Here is a 21,738-nt window from a genome sequence, read left to right as displayed (position 1 = left end):
GCCCTGGGGGCAGTCGTGGGCTGGAGGTTAGGGAACCAGCCTTGTGACCATAAGGTTGCCAGTTCAATCCCCTGAGCCGACAGTACGTGACTGACCCAACTGCTCCCCGGCACTGCGGATAGGCCTGCCACTGCCCTGGGGCAAGTGTGCTCACTGCCCCCGTGTGTGTGTGTTCACTAGTGAGCATGTAGTGTTTCACTGCACGGATGGGTTAAAATGCGTAGGTGAAATTTCCCCGTTGTGGGACTCATAAGGGTCACTTAACTAACTGAACAGAACAAAATGAATGTCCATTTTGGTTTTAGTTATACTTTTGAAATGTATGATAATATTTACAGACATCCAATAAAAATACTTTAAACGTTAAATAACAGTAGGATAACAACAGAAATGTGTTTGAGGAAACTGGTTAGTGGGCAGACAGGCCAATGCTCAAAATGTGGATGATTTGCAAATGATAATGATGTTATAATGATAATGTAATGTTGATGCACATGAAAGGTTGTAAATGTAGCTGTTCCATTAAGTGCTGCCAACAGTTCCAGTACAGAAACTTTTTGTGTAGGTGTGTGCAGGCCTTTTCTCACGCAGCCAGTATTTGTTTGACTTATAATGAGATTATAATATCAGTGGTGTGGGAGATTTTATGGAATAGTCATTTTCAGAATAATCTTAATAATAATAAGAAGAAGAATCATAATAGTAATAATAATTTTTATTTATATAGCACTTTTCATGCCGGTTGCAGCTCAAAGTGCTTTACAGACAGGTGATAAAACATAGTTACACAAGAAATCATTAGTATTTATTTAGAATCAGAAGAAAATGAAACAGATCAAATTAGAAGATAAAAACCACGAGATGTAGAGTTTTAATTAAATGCTGAGTTAAAGACATTTTTAGCTGCTTCTTAAAAGTGAGCTCTGAGCTTTACTGTCTAATAAAAGCTGAACTGAGCTCCACAGTTTAGAAGCAGAATAACTGAACGAGTCTCTCTGTTTTCTGTATTTTACTGAAGGTGTTCAGAAGGTCAGTATCTGCAGGTCTAAGATCACAAACAGACAGACACTCTGTGATGTAAGCGGTGCTTTAAGGTCATGTAGAGCCTTAAAAACTCAGTTTTGTTTTTGTTAGGATGCTGCTGCATTTTGTGTGAGTTGTAAGGGATGTATAGTTTTCTTAGGAAGTCCAGTAAGAAGAGCATTACAGTAGTCAAGTCAAATCTTGTTTAAACAATCATCCCACGACCCTTCAAAATTATGAGAACCACTGTTACGGAGAATTTGCCCACCTAAAGTGTGCGAAAGCCTAAACTCTTTCTAAAGGGTGAGGGTTGTTGTAAGTCTTTAATCTTGCCATGGAAGAGATTCAGGAGACCGGGGATGGTTTTATTAAAAAGAGAGCGCTCCATATACCTGCCTAAGTCTCACCCCAATCTAAACAGCAGCTCAGACCATTGTAAGACCATTTGATGTAATTGTTCAAACCCCTAGAACAGAAATGGAGGTGGCTTCCTAAACCCTTCAGCATTAATACTGTTTAACAGTGAATAACAATTGAAGCAAAGCAAAGTAAACAGAAAACTAGAAAATACATCAAAATAGAACAATTTCCAACAGGGTAGTGAAGCATAATGTGTAGGTGGTCTAACACTACAGCTGCTAGTGCTGTTAAACATATGCTGCTCTTTTTTTACCGGACGTTTACCGGAAGAACCTTACATGTAATCACAGTAAGAAATGGTATATCACGGTAAGAATCTTACAAGATGTTCTAAGACATTCTACAAGATTATTGTCCTGCCCTGGTTTGAGAACGCATCTGACTCTGACTGTCTGACTGCTTAGGTAGATCTGTAGCTGAATAATGCGAGATTGAGGGAGTGCTGCTTGGGCTGGATGTGGGCCACTGGGTCAGGGCTACAATATGGTGGCCTGTAGACTCCAGAAGGAAACAGATACAGATGCAAAACTAAAGTGAAGACTTAGGCCCAGTCCTATTTCTTATTTTTACCCCTACCCCTTGTTTTCGATTGTCACCTTAACCCCTTGGAACTGGTGGAAATCTTGCCCTACAGGATGGGACAACCCTCAAATTAAAAAACAAAAAAACAAACCAAAAAAAAAAACATTGCTTCATTAACAGCTACCAGCGCTGCTCTGTAGGCGGCCCGGCCCGTCTTCAGTGATAGCAGAGGAGGGTAAAGTTCAGCTCCTCACTGCTGGGCTTTAGTTACATTTAGGGCATCATATGCCTTCAAAGAGGGGGCAGTTATTTATTATCACCCACCACTGATTCTTCAGTGATATGAAGCTGAAGTCAGATATTCACCAGATTCTTGTTTAAATTTCCCCGTTCCACCTTAAATGGTGCAGCAGTTACATTCTGGCACTTCAGGTGTCAGAACTGCTGGACTATTTAAGGTGGAACGGGAAAATTAGCTAGCGATTTTTTATGCTTGTTATGAAGAAAATTACCATAATACACTGAAATGATGTTAAACTAAGAAAAAACAATGATTATCGTAATTTTTAAACAGAGAAAATACTTACATTTGTGGGTTTCTTTGGTCTCTTGTTCTCCATCTAGCTGGTTTTTCTTTTTTTCTCATATCACTCCGTTTGGAGTGAGCCTCTGAAAAACCTCCGCTGAATGACAGTCATGGCCACTCATGCTCCATCAGGTTTTTGTTTGAATGGTTCCTCTCACATGCAGCACTATATTATAACGATGTAAGAACAGCCTAAGCTGATTTTATCTAGCTTATGTTGGGTAACCAGCCACAGCATCTGGTGGGTGAAGCAAATCTGTTCACCAGATCTGAATTTTTAGCTGTGGAAAAAAGAAAAAGATGACTGTATGGAACTGTCTCACGGGCCTTATGTGACCCGTGGGCTGGTAGTTTGAGGCCCCTGCATTAGGCTTGTATTCTGATAAAGGGGAATTCCACCAATTTTTCAAAAATGTCTGCGTAATTGAATGGTTAAGGTTTCACATGAGAGTGATTTGATGTGAAATGCTCCATTGTAGAAAAACTTAGGGAGTCAGAATTTTTCACAGTGGTGGTGATGGGAACCAGACGTCTGAAGAATTTGATACCGCTAAAAGCTTCCTTACAGAAAGCTGTTAGATGAAAGAGTTATAAATACGCTGCCTGATTCTTGAAATCTTTTTATGATAGTTTTGTAAACATATTTTGAAGTACATTATTGGTTAAAAGGTACTTGCAGGGCGTTCTAAGACAAAATAGTTCTCAATTTAACAATTACAGACTGTAGTCCATCTGTGTGTGTTGTGCTGGTATGAGTGGATCAGACACAGCAGTGCTGCTGGAGTTTTTAAACACTGTGTCCACTCACTGTCTACTCTGTTAGACACTCCTACCTTGTCAGCCCAGCTTGTAGATGTAAAGTCAGAGACGATAGCTCATCTGCTGCTGCACAGTTTGTGTTGGTCTTGGTCATCCTCTAGTCCTTCATCAGTGGTCACAGGACGCTGCCCACAGGATGCTGTTGGCTGGATATTTTAGGTTGGTGGACTATTCTCAGTCCAGCAGTGACACGGAGGTGTTTAAAAACTCGAGCAGCACTGCTGTGTCTGATCCACTCAGACCAGCACAACACACACTAACACACCACCACCACGTCAGTGTTACTGCAGTGCTGAGAATGATCCACCCCCCAAATAGTACCTGCTCTGTGAGGGTCCATGGGGGTCCTGACCACTGAAGAACAGGGTAAAAGGGGGCTAACAAAGTATCAGAGAAACAGATGGACTACAGTCTGTAACTGTAGAACTACAAAGTGCACCTATATAGTAAGTGGAGCTGATAAAATGGACAATGAGCATAGAAACAAGGAGGTGGTCATAATGTTAGGCCTGATCGGTGTTAAATGTCTACATTTGTGTTGTAGACATTGTGACTCCTGGTTGCTATGACCACCACTGTCTTTAGGTTTCTCTACCATGAGCCATTTCACATCAAACCACTCTGAATGACTTTATTTACATCTCAATAAGAGATGTATGCAGAAATTTAGAAAAAAAGTTGGTGGAATTCCCCTTTAAGAAGTGGACATCCTTGAGCACAACATAGCCACAGTTCGTGAAATGTAATTGGTTTTATGGTTGGTTTTACCCGTGTTCTCTTTGCTCACTGCAGATAAATCGTGCTTCAACACACTGTTTAACTTCGAGGACATGCAGGAGATCACACAGCACTTCGCTGTGGTCCATGTGGATGCTCCAGGCCAGCAGGAGAACGCACCACCCTTCCCCAGCGGGTAAGAGCCAAGACTCATTATTGGCGCAGTAGAAAGATAAAATAACACAAAGACCAGGTTAGATAGGAATAAACGTATAGAACAGTTGGGAATGCTGTGTGTGTTTGTTTTGGTTTTGTTTTTGTTTTTTTTAAGTAAGGCTTTGTTCACACAGCAGGTAAAAGTGGCCCAAATCAGATCTTTTTCATCATATGTCACACAGAGGTGTGTCTGTGTGTCAGTGTGAACAGATAAACACACTGAATCTGACATTTTCAATTACGATTTGAGGAGCTTTCATATGTGGTACTGAAATCCGATCCGTATCCGATCTGCGGCAATGTGACTCAGTCTGAACAGCCAGATCGGAATTGATGCGACTTTTACGTCAATCCAACTCGACATTCGTCATCATTTCGCGCTGCTGAGACTCATAAACATTTAGGCTGATGTTTCAGTACAAAAATTAGAGACTCATCCAAAACCCTCCGTGTTTGAAGAGATTTCGTAAGAAAGGTCCGAGCGCGGCCGCAGGAGAACGAGGCTGCAGCGTCAAAGAAGTGACCACGCCCTTTTTACGGCTCGAACACATTCTGGGTGATGAGCCCAGCTGTCAGTCAGTGAAGCTTCATGATGGCTCCTGTGATGCTGGTGAAGATGAAGCTGATCCTCCGGGAGCGACTGGCGTTCGTTGGCGGTCGTGATTGTTTACCTCTGGATGAGCCGTGAAGCAGCGTGACGCTCTGTTCTTTTGTGCATGCGGGTCAGTTTAGGAGCTGATCTGTTCAGACTGATGTCACATACAGATCACATTTAAAAGATACTGTGAACAACCAAACAAAAAAATCTGATTTGGTGAGAAAATCAGATTTGGGCCACTTTTACCTGCTGTGTAAACGTAGCCTAAGACTCATATGTTTCATATATTGAAGTTCATCTGTTTCCATTCTGCAGTGTAGTCTGGTCTTTCACTGTTTAGAATTCTTTTGTTGAAGATGTTTGTACTTCCTGTGTTCTGGAGGTTGGTGGTGATTTTATGTAAGCCTTAATTCAGTGCTGAGGCTCAGTTATGAGGTATTTACTTGTAGCGACAGTTTCATTTACACAGTTTTACCACTTCCTCCAGGTGTAGTCGAGCGGCCAAGATATATTTGTGTCCAGAGTTTGCTTCTTCAGTTTTGCACTGGAGCTACAAGGCTGATGTGGCTAACAATTAATAGAGGCTTACAGCCATACATGGTACTGCCTGCATGCCTAAATAATCACCTGGGTCAAACCACAGCAGGTTGTTATGGATCTCAAAATAAAATTGTTTTTGACTAAGTATGACAGTGTTATCTGTGGGAATCAGCCACCTTGAAGGCTAGATTTTGTTTGTAATTTTGTCACTTAGGCCAAGATCATATACAGTAAGAGAAAGCTGAAGATGTTTTTTCCAGCAGATTCAAGTCTGAGTTGTCTCTTTCTCACTCTCTCTCTCAGGTATCAGTACCCTATGATGGATGAACTGGCTGAGATGCTGCCGTCGGTCATCACCCAGCTAAAGTGAGCCTTCCTGCCTCTAAGAGATTCAGTGTTGTTGGCAGTGTTTCATGTTAGATGTAAACATGGCTTACATATACTGCAAAAAATGGTAACTTAGCAAGTGAAATCATCTTAAATCTAGGCAACATATGTAATAGTTCTCATTTTAGATTGTTATACAGAATATTATAAGATTTAAATTTCGTTTTGACTGCGTTAAGAATTATATCTTGAGACAAGCAAAATCATCTGATTTCTCTACATTAAGGCCCAATCCCATTTCTTATTTTTACCCCTACCCCTTGTTTTCGAGTGTCTCCTTGCCCCTTGGAACTGAGTTATAACGGCTAGTGGTTAAAATCTTCCCTACAAAATGGGACCCTCAAATAAAAATCAACCTTACTAACAGGCTACTAGCGCTGGTTTCTAGGCGACCCTGCCAGTCTGCAGTGACAGCAGAGGAGGGTAAAGTTCAGCTCCTCACTGCTGGGCTTTAGTTACATTTAGGGCATCATATGACTTCAAAGAGGGGGGCAATTATTTATTATCACCCACCTCTAGTTCTTTGGTGATATAAAGCTGAAGTCAGATATTCACCAGCTTCTTGTTCATAATTTCACCTTATCTATTCAAGGTGGAACTGAAAATTTAGCTAGCAATTTTTTTTTTTTTAATTTTTACTCCAATTTTCTCCCCAGTTTAGTCGTAGCTAATTCCACCCTGCTAGTTAGGACTCCCCCAGTCACACGATGCTATCAACACTAGGAGGGTGAAGGCTAACACAGGCTTCCTCCGAGACCTGTGAAGCGCCACCGCTTTCTTTTCAAACTGCTGCTCACGCAACGTCACTGGACAGCCGAACGCGCTCGGAGGAAAGCGCCAACCGCCAGATCTGTTACGTCAGCTAACAGACGCCTGCGCTGACTAGCATCGCGCTGAGTGAGTGATGGGGGGAGAAGGGGGGGCCATCCTACCCACCCAGAGAGAGCGAGGCCAATTGTGCTCTCTCGGACTCCCGGCTACGGACGGCTGTAGCATCACCAGGGATCGAACTCGCGATCTCCTGATGACAGGGCCAACGCTTAGACGGTTGCGCCACTCGGGAGCCCCATTAATAGCAATTTTTTATGCTATGAATAATTATTACATTATTAAATTATTAAAATTAAATAATTATTATGAATAAAAGGATCATAATACATTGAAACGACACTAAACTAAGATAAAACAATGGTTATCACAATTTTTAACGTTTTTCTTTTTTTTCATAACACTCTGTTTGGAGTGTGCCTCTGAAAAACCTCTGTTTGGAGGGCCATGTCGCCATAATACCTTGCCCTACCCCTCTATCTCGACAAAAATCGGGACACCCTACCCCTAAGGGCTAAGGGTTAAGTGGTAGGAGCGAGGGGTGAAATGGGATTGGGCCGAAAAAACAACTAAAAAATCTAATAATAAGTTAAATAATCTTAGAATATTCTTAGTTACCCCATAATGAGAAATACTGCAGATGGTGACTAGTTTTAAGATGTTTTCACTTTTTGCAGCCTTTCTAGGTGCAGAACAGAGGTGTCCAGCACAGTTTGGTGACTTCTGTGCTCCAACACACCTAACTAGCAGTTAATTCAGTGAAATCAGTTGTTTGACAAGGAACATTGACACTTTGCTAGACATCAGTTATCTAGCACTGGAGCTGAATATCCCTGGTGTAGAAGAATGGTGATGAGTTTAGAAATCAATCAAGCAATCAACCTTTATTTAAACTCAGAATACATTGAGGGAGACCCTCATTTACAATGTAGCCGAGTAATACAGGAATCAGGGATTGAGAAGTTGAGAAATTATTTAATGCTGAAATTAAATAATAAAACTTTAATATAAATTTAATATAACATTTAATAATAAGAAGGTACCAATAAACTGTTCAATCAATAAACGATTAAAATTACATTATAGTAACAGCAGATAAGGATAAAATAAATAAAAACATAAATGAATGAAATAAACCAAATAGATGTAAGATAATAAATGAAAAAGAAATGTAGAAATGTATCTGTGACTGCTGGATTGTGTAATTGATTGTGTCTATTTCACTTTCCATAGGATCAACAGTGTTATTGGCATTGGTGTGGGTGCAGGAGCCTACATCCTCTCCAGACTGGCAGTAAGTGAACTCTTTTAACCCCTGTGTGGTGTTCAGGTCTGTGGGACCCATTTTCAGTGTTTACCAAAAGAAAAAATGATGCGATTTATTATTATTTCAACCTCAGATTCTTGGCCTTTGCTCATTTTCTGTGAAGAACATATAAAATAACCCATTTTCAGTGTCTTCACTCTGTTCACCCCCCACACATTTATATTACACATGTGGTGTTGGGTGAACCCACGGGGAATAAAAGTGTGGAGGTGCTGTGTCCTTCACTCTGTTCTCCTCCTACATGGCCTGCTGTTAGTGTAGTGTGTGAGGGTGGACAACATGTACAGGCTGCTGACTGGCTACAGCTGCTAAAGGAGAACCCTACGCTGGACACTTGTGATATTTTAAACATCTGGTATTTTTACATAAATTGTTATGGCTTTATTGATTTAAAACAACAATAATGCAGTGGATCCATCAGACCACTGAGCAACAAACACATCAACACCACACAAGGGTTAATTCACCAGGGGGGTTTTTGTAGTGTTACCGACCGCTGAGTGGAGACAAATGCATACCACTCATCAGAAAATACAAGTTAAGAGCGGAGCATGTGGAGGTTATTTGAGGTTACAGTGATTATTGGAATCCTTCTGCTGCTATACATGCTGTCCACAGTCTGCAATAAGGGCTAAATCCCAAAACCCATTCTGCTCTAGCTGTTTGGCTTAATCTCAGTTTGGGCACACATACATACACACTCTGTCACACTTGCCTATACACATACATAACACAGTTACATTCACACTTCTTTGCTTTCAGATGAAGCCACAGACGGCACTCGTTTATTAAATACTTCAGTCTTTATCACTTTACCTCTCATGTTTCCAGCTGAAGATCATTAGTCTGTGTGGAGATAAAGAGGATTTGCTCAGATTAGCTGAAGAATGCCGGCTCTGCATTGCACTGAGTGATTTTTTTTTTTTTTTACTGGTATTTTAATACTGGCTCCAGACCAAAGACAGTGGCTTGCACTATTTTTTCTCTTTGTATGTACTGATATATAGGCACTTGTAATGTATTTTATGCTTTTGTGAAACAAGAACATCTGATAGTGCCAGGGTGTTATATGAGCTTGTATCAGGGGGATGGAATTATGCAAAGATGTGTTAATTATAGTGCTGCACATTCACGCACTGTGGAGGTGTTGAATACAGTAAAGTACACTATGTTGTCGATTATGCATGCTCTGTCTCTTGTTTTCCATCTCTGTGTCTCTTTCCATACGTACACACTGATCAGGCATAACATTATCCTTGTTTCTACGCTCATTGTCCATTTTATCAGCTCCACTTACTATATAGGTGCACTTTGTAGTTACAGAAAAGTGTTGGAAACCTCAGCGTTCAGATTTACAGTGTATTCACTGAGGAGGGCAACGATATGGGAGCACAGCAGATGGACGCTGTTTTATGTTGGTGTCATCAGCGTCAATTTTTCTTTGTGGTGCAGACTTTTTAGCTGGGCTGCAGCCGAGGTAGTGCGGGTCCTCGGTAGGACTGTCCTATGAAGACTCCTCCTTAGTAGCCTATTGGTCACACTAATGGATCAGTCCTAACGAGGCTGCGTGGTGACGCCACCAGAGCGGCGCCAAACTCGTGAGAGAAAATGGAACCAGTTTCATTGAGTTTGTTGCTTTTTCAGTTCTTCACGCTCATTGTCCATTTTATCAGCTCCACTTACTATATAGGTGCACTTTGTAGTTCTACAGTTACAGACTGTAGTCCATCTGTTTCTCTGCATACTTTGTTAGCCCGCTTTTACCCTGTTCTTCAGTGGTCAGGACCCCCATGGACCCTCACAGAGCAGGTACTATTTGGGTGGTGGATCATTCTCAGCACTGCAGTAACACTGACGTGGTGGTGGTGTGTTAGTGTGTGCTGTGCTGGAGTTTATAAACACTGTGTCCACTCACTGTCCACTCTATTAGACACTCCTACCTTGTCAGTCCACCTTGTAGATGTAAAGTCAGAGACGATAGCTCATCTGCTGCTGCACAGTTTGTGTTGGTCATCCTCTAGTCCTTCATCAGTGGTCACAGGACGCTGTTGGCTGGATATTTTTGGTTGGTGGACTATTCCCAGTCCAGCAGTGACACTGAGGTGTTTAAAAACTCCAGCAGCACTGCTGTGTCTGATCCACTCAGACCAGCGCAACACACACTAACACACCACCACCACGTCAGTGTTGCTGCAGTGCTGAGAATGATCCACCACCCATATAGTACCTGCTGAACTACGAAGTGCACCTATAAATGGACAATGAGCGTAGAAACAAGGAGGTGGTCATAATGTTATACCTGATCAGTGTATCCATTATAGTTTTCAGCTTTTACTTGCTGCCATTCTGAGCAGGTTTTATGTCTGATGTCATGTGTGTGTCGGTCACAGAGCTCAAATTCGTGTTAAAAACCAAACCTGTGAACTGCTCTGTGAAAGCAGGGCTACCGATGCTTCAGTGGTGTGAATTAGGTAAAGGTGTTAAGACTCGCAGTGCATGCTGAAGGCATTTGAGTGGGTTGTTAAGGTTAACCTGCACTAACGGGAACTTTCCCACACAAGATGAGCACCTCTCTACTACATACTCTGAGTACATGGTTGAAAACACTGTAAATGTAAATGATTAGGTTTAAACACTGTCCTGTAACATTTTTAAACATGTCACAGTGTATAGTGTGGAAAGCCTGACTGCCTTAAAGGGGAATTCCCCTAATTTCTCATAATTTCTGCGTAATTCAGTGATTGGGTTGTAAAGTCATTCCGATTGTTTTGATGTAAAATGGTTTATTGTAGAGAAACTTACCAAGTCTTGATTTCTTTACAGTGGTGCTGATAGGAACCAGTGGTCACTATTTCTAAAACGTAAATATATCCATTTTATTTAGTTTCCAAAACAACCCTTGATCCTACATGTGTCTTCTGAGTTTTTATATGTAATATTGATGATGGTAAAATAGTGGTAAATCTGAAAAAAATGTATTTGGGTGCTGTTTACACCCAGAACATACACATTTTAGCCCAAAAGCTTATGTCAAAATTGGGGTAAACCATAGATACACATACCTAGATGCCGCATTGTCTGTTGTTCTCTATCTGAGGCAATATGTCTGCGCGTCCGCCATGTTGGAGAGGTCAAGATCCACTTGTGAACAAATTCACTTGTATTGAGAGTCGATGAGTCTCAGGATTAAATCAGCCACACCTTCCTTATTACTCAACCAATTTTCACCAAATTTGTTTTGTTATAATCCTCAGACTCAGGTTAATCTAGGCTGCACGGGCTGCTCTCAGCAGCTTTTATTTCTTTATTAATTAGCCGTCTGGACCAGCAGGAAAGTATTCAGTCTGCACCTGACGTTAAAAACCGAGTTTAGCGCGAGAAACACAATCAGACCCATCAGCAAATCCATCAATGTGTGAATCACTTCTGATCTTAATACACATAGAAATAAAATAAACCCACAAAACACAGTAAGAAGGAAGAAGCTAAAATTGGCTTCCTACTCGCCAGCCTCTTGTTCGAGTTTTCCCGTTCCACCTTAAATGGTGCAGCAGTCACTTTCTGGTGCCTGAAGCTGCACCATTTAAGGTGGAACGGGAAAATTCCAACAAAAAGCTGGCAAATGAGAATCTGACTTTAGCTTTGTGTAAGAAGGTTCTAACGTTAATCTATTATGAATATCTACACGGATTAAGGAATGCTGTAACTTACCGAGCTACAAAGCTTTAACCGTCACTGTAAATAAATACTACTACATAAAGTTAAGACCCCCTGAATAGACTATTAAATGAAATAAGCTGGACCCAACGCGGCATCTACGTATGTATATCTAAAGGTAAAACAGTGTCTTAGGCATCAGGCAACATATTTGTTACCGTTTTGTTTAATAACTTTGCCAGGGAGCTTTAAGAGGCATTAAACTCTTCAGACATCTGGCTCCACTGTGAATCACCACCACTGTGAATAGGTCTCAAAGTTTTCCAGAACTGGAGCATTTCACATCAAACCACTCTGAATGACTTTATTTACTTCTTAATCATTCAATTATACAGATTTTGTGTAAAAAAAGTGGGATTTCCTTTTAACAGCCCCAGAGACCGAGAGATCGAGAGACCCATCCCAGAGATTATTGAGATTAATGGTATTGACTAACATCAATATAAGAAGGTTTCAGTAATAATTGTCTGGTGTTTAGGTTTTAAACCTGACCCAGCACACGAGGAGCTTGTTAATTAGACACTTTGTTGAATCAGTTGTGCAACAATTGTGCTTAGCTTCGGGTCCCCGAGACTGGAATTTTAAACACTGGCAGTCATTCAGTGTTGCAAACAGGCTTTTCTCAGTTTCTCCTCAGATAGAAGAACGGCTCAGCTGCACATTGTGACGTTTAAAAAATGTTACAGAAAAGTGTTGGAAACCTCAGCGTTCAGATTTACAGTGTATTCACTGAGGAGGGCAACGATATGGGAGCACAGCAGATGGACGCTGTTTTATGTTGGTGTCATCGGCGTCAATTTTTCTTTGTGGTGCAGACTTTTTAGCTGGGCTGCAGCCGAGGTAGTGCGGGTCCTCGGTAGGACTGTCCTATGAAGACTCCTCCTTAGTAGCCTATTGGTCACACTAATGGATCAGTCCTAACGAGGCTGCGTGGTGACGCCACCAGAGCGGCGCCAAACTCGTGAGAGAAAATGGAGCCAGTTTCATTGAGTTTGTTGCTTTTTCAGTTCTTCACGGAAATGGAGGAGATGTTCTTATGTATTACGATAAACTACATATATACATTTACATTTATGGCATTTTGCAGACGCTCTTATCCAGAGTGACTTACACTTTGATCATTTTGCACAAGTAGGCAATAGTAGTGTTAGGAGTCTTGCCCAAGGACTCTTATTGGTATAGTGTAGGGTGCTCACCCAGCTGGGGATTGAACCCCAATCTACAGTGTAGAAGGCAGAGGTTTTACCTTCTACACCATACCAACCACATATACAAATACTTCTAAATAAAATACGATATATGGATGATATATAATATATGGAAGAATGCTTTAATGAATCAACTTACATTTTAAAACAAGCTCTGCTCCAATGGCTTTGTTTCCTCGCATCGTTCATGCGCAGAGGGTAACCGAAGGGTGGAAAGATGCATCTGATGCGTCCTTGAAATCACTCCGTACATAGATTGCATTTCTAGGCTGTATATGAAGGGTCCTTCACCTTGGAATGGCCGGTTATGACATAGCGGCCGAGAAATACAGCCTAGACTTTGGAATGCAGCGATTGTCCTTGAAAATCCTGCAATGTCCTTCACGCCCATTTCTGCACTCTCAACTCAAGACAGCGATGTATTGTCCTGTCAGACAGTAGATTGCAATAGGACTCCTCTTTGTTGCTCTCTTCCAGCTGAATCAGCCCGACCTGGTGGAAGGACTGGTTCTTATCAATGTGGACCCCTGTGCAAAAGGCTGGATGGACTGGGCTGCCTCAAAGGTAAAGTGCATCTCATGACTGTCATGTGTCTGCTTTACAAATTCAGTTTGGCAAGTCGTCTATAGAATGTCTTGAATTTTTAGTTACGGGTGAGGTGTTGCACATTACAAATGATAAAAGTTTACAGGTTTGTTGTGAAAGGGACCGAAATGCCATGCCTGGTACGAGGGCTGAAAGATGAATCGTTTTTTATTGAAATCACAGTTTGAAATAGTACAGTTTTTAAATAGCAGGATGTACAATTTTTATTATAGTCAACATGGATACATTGCATGTTTTACATAATTACATTGAGCTTGTGAACTGCTTTTAAATAAATTTGACTAATCAGAAGCAACCAAAGTGTGACATCACGACCACGAAGTACACGCTGGTCTTCTAAGCCACAAAAAATGCCCGTTCCTCAGTTTACAGAAAACAATCGCAATTGAAATTGAAATCGCAATACTGTAAAAAAAAAATCTCAATAAGATGTTTTGCCAAAATCGTTCAAAAATGGAGCTGATTAAAAAAGGACAATGTGATGATACAAAGAGGTGTGCTTAATGAAGTGGCTGATGAGTATAAAAGTATATTCATTATAAATACTTTGAATTCCTGTGTGTGGTAGGGCAGTTTAAATCATCTCATTCTGCTACTTTTTGTTTTCTCTGTGTGTGTGTGTGTGTGTGTGTGTGTGTGTGTGTGTGTGTGTGTGTGTGTGTGTGTGTGTTTGTGTGTGTGTTTTGTATGTTTTAGTTATCTGGATGGACTAGCAACCTGGTGGACATTGTGATGGGGCATCATTTCAGCACGGTAAGTCTTACTACACTCTAGCCTTGAACACCTTGAACACCTCTCTGTTGTGAAAGAACCATCCAAGGTGCCAAGCTGTTACACTCAGTCCAAGTAAAGTGAGTTTTTTTATGGTTGGTTCCATATATATATATATATATATATATATATATATATATATATATATATATATATATATATATATATACAACCGTGTGTGTATATAAACTGAAAAATTCATTCAATACCAAATTTCAATGACTAAGTAGTTGGTCTTATCTGCCTCAGTGAGTCTATAAGCACACTTGTTCCAAAATCTAAACTGCTGATTTGCTGATTGGTTGTTTAAATAATGGTTCTTAAACTGGTCCTCAGGGACCCTCGAACAGTGAGATTTTTGCTCCGACCTTACTGGCAACACATAGGGATAGGGCAAAAATCTAGGTCATGTGGGGGTCTTTGAGGACAGGTTTGAGCACCACTGGTCTAAATTACATTCTGTATGCATGTTATTAACATCAGAGTAGGCAACACCCACTTTTGATCTGTAATGTAAACGAAGTTATGAAAAAAATTTCAAGCATTCAGAAATTAGCATTAAAGTCAGGGTATCAAAGTCAAGTGGCGATTGTTTTGTCCTAGGATGAGCTTGCGGAGAACCAGGAGATCATTCAGACGTACCGTCTACACATCGCTCAGGACATTAATCAGGACAACCTGGCGCTCTTCTGGAACTCTTACAACAGGTATGGTACAAGGTCACAAGGTCTGCTCTCTGACATCTACATTGACTATGGAGTCAGTCGAGTAGATGAGTAGATACTCAGGCTTTTTCTCTCTCAACAGCCGTCAAGACCTGGAGATCGAGAGACCCATTCCAGGGATTAATGAGGACACAGTCAACACCCTGAAGTATGTGTGTGTTTTCACTATCGCAGTACAGTTTTGTAGAAAGCCATGATGTGCAAATGAGCACTCAGCAAATTACTGTTTTACAAACCCGGTTTCAAAAATGTTGGGACAGTATGTGAAAAGCCAATAAAAACAGAAAGCAGTGATTAGTAAGTTCTGTTTGACCTGTATTAAATTGAAAATGTTACAAAACCACAATATTTACCTTATAAACTTCACTGTTTTTTGTAAATACACACTCATTCTAACTTTGTGCAGAAGTTGGGACAGGAGCATGTTCACCTAATTTTTAATTTTTATGTGTTTTATTTTTTTTAACCAACCCTTAGTAATTGTTTAGGGACTAAAGACACTAATTGATTGTGTTGAAACCAGATTTTTTGCCATTCATCTGTTATACAACAAAATGTTATGCAACAAATAATACTATTTTTTGTCCAGATAACACTAGACTTTAGGTTCTTTAGGTTTAACCCCTTAAGCTGCCAGGCTCGGCATGTTGCTCACGCTTACAATCATCTTACGATATCTGTGTCTCATAACTTCTTAACCTGTATATTAGATTCATAGTAGTTACCTAATAATTCATTCTTGCCTGATGATAAGTCTTAAGACATTTAAGGGGATTAAATTCATGGAAACGCATATTTTAATCACAGTATTTAACCGTGATATTGAAATATGACAGTTTGTCATTGACCCATGTGTGGACCTTCTTATCATTGGCTCTGTTTGTTTCTTTTTGTCTGTTTAGGTGTCCCGTGCTGCTCATAGTAGGTGACACATCCCCAGCTGTGGAAGCAGTGGTGAGTGATGACGTTGAAACTAGGGATGCACCAACATGGGAATTCTGGGCTGATGGCAATATCTGATATTTTCCACATACAGATATGTTGATGCTAATGTCAGTGCTAATATATACATTGCTTAAATATAGCAGTTTGTTTTTCCAGGCCTGGAGAAATCATAGAAAACAATAATTGCTGGAAAAATTTCCTGGATTTTTCCCCTATGCAGTTCTAATCACATTTTACTAGAGTGAGTCTGTTAGCCAAGGGACAACATTCAGGACATTTGCATTGCAAACTGTGGGGAAGTGAATTAACAAGCCACCTGAGCGAGGAAGACACATTGCTGCTGCTATTTATCGTCCTTCCTCCTATGTAAGATTAATCCAGTCCAAACAGACCCTGTGTTAGCTTACTCAACTTCTGGCTAGAGAAATATTTCTTTGTTATGGGGAACTCACTGGATTTAGTATCATACGTACCTGAAAGTAGTGAAATGGGGAACGATGTCAGCCTAATCACCATGGCTACGTTCACATTACCAGGTTGAAGTGGCACAAAAGTGACTCAGATCTGATGTTTTCAGAGCTGTGTGGACACAAATCTGATCTTTTCAAATCCGACCTGAGCCACTTTGATATGTGGTCCTAGATCGGATACGTATCTGATTTGTGGCCATGTGACCTTAATGTGACGCTCAGATCAGAATTCATGTGTTTTTCTCCACTGCGCTGCTCCATCATTCAGCGTTACCATGGCAGCGGCGCCAAACAGAAGTTAAAGCCTGTAAACGGTGGAAAAGCAGCTCATCTCACCTTTTCTCCTTCGTCTCGCTCTAATAATGAAGCTGATCAGAGTTAATTATCTTCTCAGCGAAGCTCGTTCTGCTCGTTAGTTTGTGCTGATGATGCACGTGATTCATTCACGTGACGTTACTGTGTAGGATGAGCTCATGAGGGTCATTTCAGGACGCCGGTTCGTCACATTAATGACAGATTTGAATCACTTACCTAAACGAGTGTGAACCATCGTGTCAGAGATCGGATTTGAGCAAAAGATCAGATTTGAGGTTTGTAATATGAACGTAGCCTTTGATGTGAATGCATGGTGTGGCTGTGTTATGTGTTCTAATGAGATGCCTGACCACTCTTAACAAAGGAAACTGATGGACATGTTTACATGTGAGAACATGGGAAGATGGAGGAGGCAAAACAAAATATGTAGGCTCTGAATTTATCCAAAGTTGATGTAGTGAGCAAATTCACAGATTTGTTCTCTGAATTTGGAGTGTTTATAGGAATAGTTTTGCCAAAAATCTGGGTAAGTGATAAATCGTGTTAAGTTGATTTTTCTCCAAACTGTTCCTTTAACCTGGTGCAGATTAACATAGATCGGGTAAATTTCAATTTCATGTCATGTTTTAATATTTAAGTAATGTAGATCTTTTTTCCTGTCAATAGCCGAGATGTCTGCGAGTTAAATTAGTCCTGGTAGTTCTGATAAAATTTAGTATCATGACATTTTCTGATATATCAGTATTACGGTACCAGATGATATTAATTTGATAAATTTGATGAACCTTTTTTGAGTTTTTATGTTATATTGCCGCATTGTGTAGACATTATGCTGTTCAGTGCATTGTTATATGTTAGTCAGATCTTCTGTCCAATGCCACTAAGAATTGTTTTGTTAACAATGAGTGTGTTTACCTGCGCTTAATAATCCGATAACTGCAGAAAATCAGATTTTGTCAGTAACATTTACATGCTCTTGAGTAATCAGAACAATGGGGAAACTCTGGGTCTACATGAGTCAGACAGTAATTAGATTTCTGCTTTGCAACCAGCCAATAGACTCACAGAAGACGACGTGACGTAAATGTAATGTAAAACTCAAACTTCATACCACAGCTTTTTTTTTTTAAATACTGCGCCTCTTTACCTGAAAATATGAACTTACATCATCTGGAAGATTAACAATATTCGAATCCTTTATTTCGTGTTTGGTTTCAGCGCCGGTCCAAAAGTGTTTTGCTGCATCTCACAACATCCACCGCCTGATCTCGTGCATGTGAGAAATCCGATAGAAATCAGAGTTTACATGCACTGAGGAATCTGATTACTTAGCTAAAATCCAGCCCCTTTATTGCATTTCTTAATCAGATTTGTAGATTATGTATGGTGTTTACATGACCATTTGAATAATGGAATAACTGCAGAAATCCGATTATGATCGGATTATTGAGTGCATGTATACGGACTGAATAATCTGCCAATATGATGCTAATATCACTATGCCTTTCATTGAAGAAACTCACGTTTTGAACTTGTGTTTTTGTGGCTCACCTTCAGAAAACCCTTTATTCTGAGGAGTTGTTCTGTTTATCTGAAGTAGCTAAAATGTATCAGGCTGCTTTCTAGGCCAGAACAGCTTGTGCTTTAAAGGTCTTCAGTTGAAACTGTGCCTTGTATGTCTCTGTGTTGTCGCTCTCTGAACTGACTTAATGGAACCTGATCTTGTCTCTTCTCTCAGGTTGAGTGCAACTCAAGGCTAAACCCCACAAAGACTACCCTGCTCAAGGCAAGAGAACATAATCTGCTGGCAAAATGCTTTCTAGTGGTGCTCTCATTGTAAGACATGGATGGTTTTACATTTTGATTTTGATTATTCTTTCAGATGGCAGATTGTGGAGGTCTACCTCAAGTTGTTCAAGTAAGCTACACTGTAAAACTGATATTTGAGAATCAGTAGAGTTTTGGGAGAGTATGGCGTCCTGTAGATGAGTTTATCAAATCTACTGTAATTTCTGAACTCCATTACTTTAATTTATTTACAAACTCATTTCCGAAAAAGTTGGGATGCTATGCAGAATGAAAATAAAAATAGAATGCATTGATATGCAAATCATGTAAACCATATTTTTAAAGGAAAATAGTACAAAGGCAACATCAAATGTTGAAACTGAGAAATGCTATTGTTTTTTTCAAATATATGCCATAAGCCTGTGTATATCGTTCAGCATTAATGGTGCATTCACAGATGTGCACGTCACCCATGCCGTGTGCACTAACGCACCACTATACCATCATGAATACTGGCTTTTGAACTATGCACTGATAACAAGCTGAGTGGTCTTTAGCCTAGAGGACTCAAAAAAAATTCAAGTGCTGATTCGTCAGATCACAGGACACTTTTCCACTTCCCCTCAGTTTATTTTAAATGACCTTGGGCCCAGAGAAGGTGGCAGCATTTCTGGATCATGTTTAGATATGGTTTCTTCTTTGCGTTTTAGAGTTTAACTTGCATTTGTGGATGAAGCGACGAACTGTTTTCACAGACAGTGTTTCTCAGAAGTGCAGTGGTTTCCACTACAGAATCACGTCTGTTTTTAATGCAGTGCCGCCTGAGGGCCCAAAGATCACGGCCGGCAAATACTGGTTTTTGGCCTTGTCGCTTACATACAGAGATTTTTCCAGATTCTCTGACTCTTTTAATGATATTATGTACTGTAGATGATGAAAAGAAAAAGTTCTTTGCTATTTTATGTTGAGAAACATTATTCTTGAATTGTTGCACTATTTGATCATGCAGTCTTTCACAGAGTGGTGAACCCCTCCTCATCTTTACTTCTGAAAGACTCAGCCTGGAACGTGTTGTTGGCATCAAATGTAAAATTTTTCAAAAAACAATAAAATTTTATTTTAATAAATAACATATTCATATGTTATATTTGTACTATTTTCAATGAAATATAGGGTTTTGCATATCATTGCATTTTGTTTTTATTTACATTTTGTACAGCGTCCCAAGTTTTTTGGAAATCGGGTCGTAGTAACATAACAAGAAGGCATGGTTCTTTTTCATTTTACTGCTGAAGGGACATCCAAGCAATGCTGGAGTGGCCGGCCAGAGAAGGAGATTGTTGGGGTAACACAGTTTTATTTAAGCTATGTGGGTGGGACAGCCCACTGGTCATTGGAAAGTCATTCACAAGACATACTTTGTACATGTATACTGTGTCCACACAAGAGCAAGATTAACCCACTTGGAAAGAAAAACATGTAGGTTCCCCAGGGCTTTAAATAAACAAATACAACCCCGTTTCCAAAAAACGCTGTGCAAAGGGTAAATAAAAATAGAATGCAATGATATGCAAATCATGTAAACCATATTTTTAAAGGAAAATACTACAAAGACAACATATCAAATGTTGATATCAAACTGAGAATTTTTCATTTTTCAAATATTTGCCCATTTTGAATTTGATGCCAACAACACGTCCCAAAAAGTTGGGACAGGGCAACAAAAGGCTGATAAAGTGGTGTAATGTTAAAAAACACCTGGAGATTGATTGGCAACAGGTCAGTAACATGATTGGGTATAAATAGAGCATCTCAGAGAGGCGGAGTCTTTCAGAAGTAAAGATGAGGAGGGGTTCACCACTCTGTGAAAGACTGCACGATCAAATAGTGCAACAATTCAAGAATAACATTTCTCAATGTAAAATAGCAACTTTTTCTTTTCATCATCTACAGTACATAATATCAAAAACCTCTGTATGCAAGAGACAAGGCCAAAAACCAGTATTTGCTGGATGTGATCTTTGGGCCCTCGGGCAGCACTGCATTAAAAACAGACATGATTCTGTAGAGAAAGTCACTGCATGGGCTCAGAAACACTTCTGAAAAACACTGTCTGTGAAAACAGTTCGTCGCTGCATCCAAAAATGCAAGTTAAAACTCTAAAATGCAAAGAAGAAACCAAATATAAACAGGATCCAGAAATGCTGCCACCTTCTCTGGGCCCGAGGTCATTTAAAATGCACTGAAGGGAAGTGTAAAAGTGTCCGTTCCATATTAAGAGTCAGAGTGCTAAACTGACCTGCCTGCAGTCCAGACCTGTCACTCACTGAAAAAACCTGCCACATTTTGAAATGAAAATATGGCAAAGGAGACCCTGAACTGTTGAGCAGCTGAAATCCTGTATCAAACCAGAATGTAAAAACATTTCACTTTCAAAACTACAGCAGTGTCTCCTCAGTTCCCAATCGCTTACAGAGTGTTGTTAAAAGAAGAGGTGATGAAACACAGTGGTAAACAGGCCCCCGTCCCAACTTTTTTGGAACGTGTTGTTGGCATCAAATTCAAAACGGACATATATTTTTCAAAAAAACTATAAAATTTCTCAATTTCAACATTTGATATGTTGTCTTTGTAGTATTTTTTATTCTTTAAAAATATGGTTTACATGATTTGCATATCATTGCATCCTATTTTTATTTACATTCTGCACAGCGTCCCAGCTTTTGTTGGAAATGGGGTTGTAAAAGCTAGATAATGTTTTTTGTGAGTAATGTTTTTTGCCGTAGTAATGGAGGGGTCTGCAACAACAGCTTTTAGCCTGCTATCTTGTTTTTTTTTGTTGTTGTTGTTCAAACTTTGCTGGATATTTGATGTAACACTCAATTTTAGCATCATACAATGAAATTAAACAATGTACACCGTGTTCCCTGGCACTTTAAAGTTAATGTGGTTAGCATAATTATATTCCATAATTGCACACTTCTCTTTTCAGCCTGGTAAACTTGCTGAGGCCTTCAAGTACTTTGTCCAGGGAATGGGCTACAGTGAGTATCTGTCTCACTTTAACTCTCTCTCTCTCTCTTTTTCTCTCTCTCTTACACACTTCGTCTCTCTCGTCAGCCAGTTCCTTCCGTAGAAATCCCTTCTTCGGTGTCAGTCACATGATTGTGTTATTTTCTCATGTTTTAGTCTGACCTAGACTGTAGCAGT

At 40.0% G+C, this 21,738-nt stretch overlaps 1 protein-coding gene across 3 annotated transcripts in view; it reads left to right on the top strand.

The window, feature by feature from the left end:
• ndrg3b (ndrg family member 3b) overlaps window positions 1–21,738 on the top strand; it is a 122,093-nt gene that overhangs the window by 88,267 nt on the left and 12,088 nt on the right. For all 3 annotated transcript variants that reach the window (XM_036590957.1, XM_036590956.1, XM_036590958.1), the window contains 11 exons: window positions 4,163–4,283; window positions 5,745–5,807; window positions 7,890–7,950; window positions 13,386–13,472; window positions 14,211–14,267; window positions 14,889–14,992; window positions 15,093–15,158; window positions 15,913–15,964; window positions 18,479–18,526; window positions 18,623–18,658; window positions 21,521–21,572. In XM_036590957.1, the coding sequence (XP_036446850.1) occupies window positions 4,163–4,283; window positions 5,745–5,807; window positions 7,890–7,950; window positions 13,386–13,472; window positions 14,211–14,267; window positions 14,889–14,992; window positions 15,093–15,158; window positions 15,913–15,964; window positions 18,479–18,526; window positions 18,623–18,658; window positions 21,521–21,572 (747 nt within the window). The remainder of the gene's footprint in view (window positions 1–4,162; window positions 4,284–5,744; window positions 5,808–7,889; window positions 7,951–13,385; window positions 13,473–14,210; window positions 14,268–14,888; window positions 14,993–15,092; window positions 15,159–15,912; window positions 15,965–18,478; window positions 18,527–18,622; window positions 18,659–21,520; window positions 21,573–21,738) is intronic.

This window comes from Colossoma macropomum, unplaced genomic scaffold (assembly GCF_904425465.1).
Source record: "Colossoma macropomum unplaced genomic scaffold, Colossoma_macropomum, whole genome shotgun sequence".
Taxonomy (NCBI): domain Eukaryota; kingdom Metazoa; phylum Chordata; class Actinopteri; order Characiformes; family Serrasalmidae; genus Colossoma; species Colossoma macropomum.
This window is presented reverse-complemented; position numbering and strand designations above follow the sequence as displayed.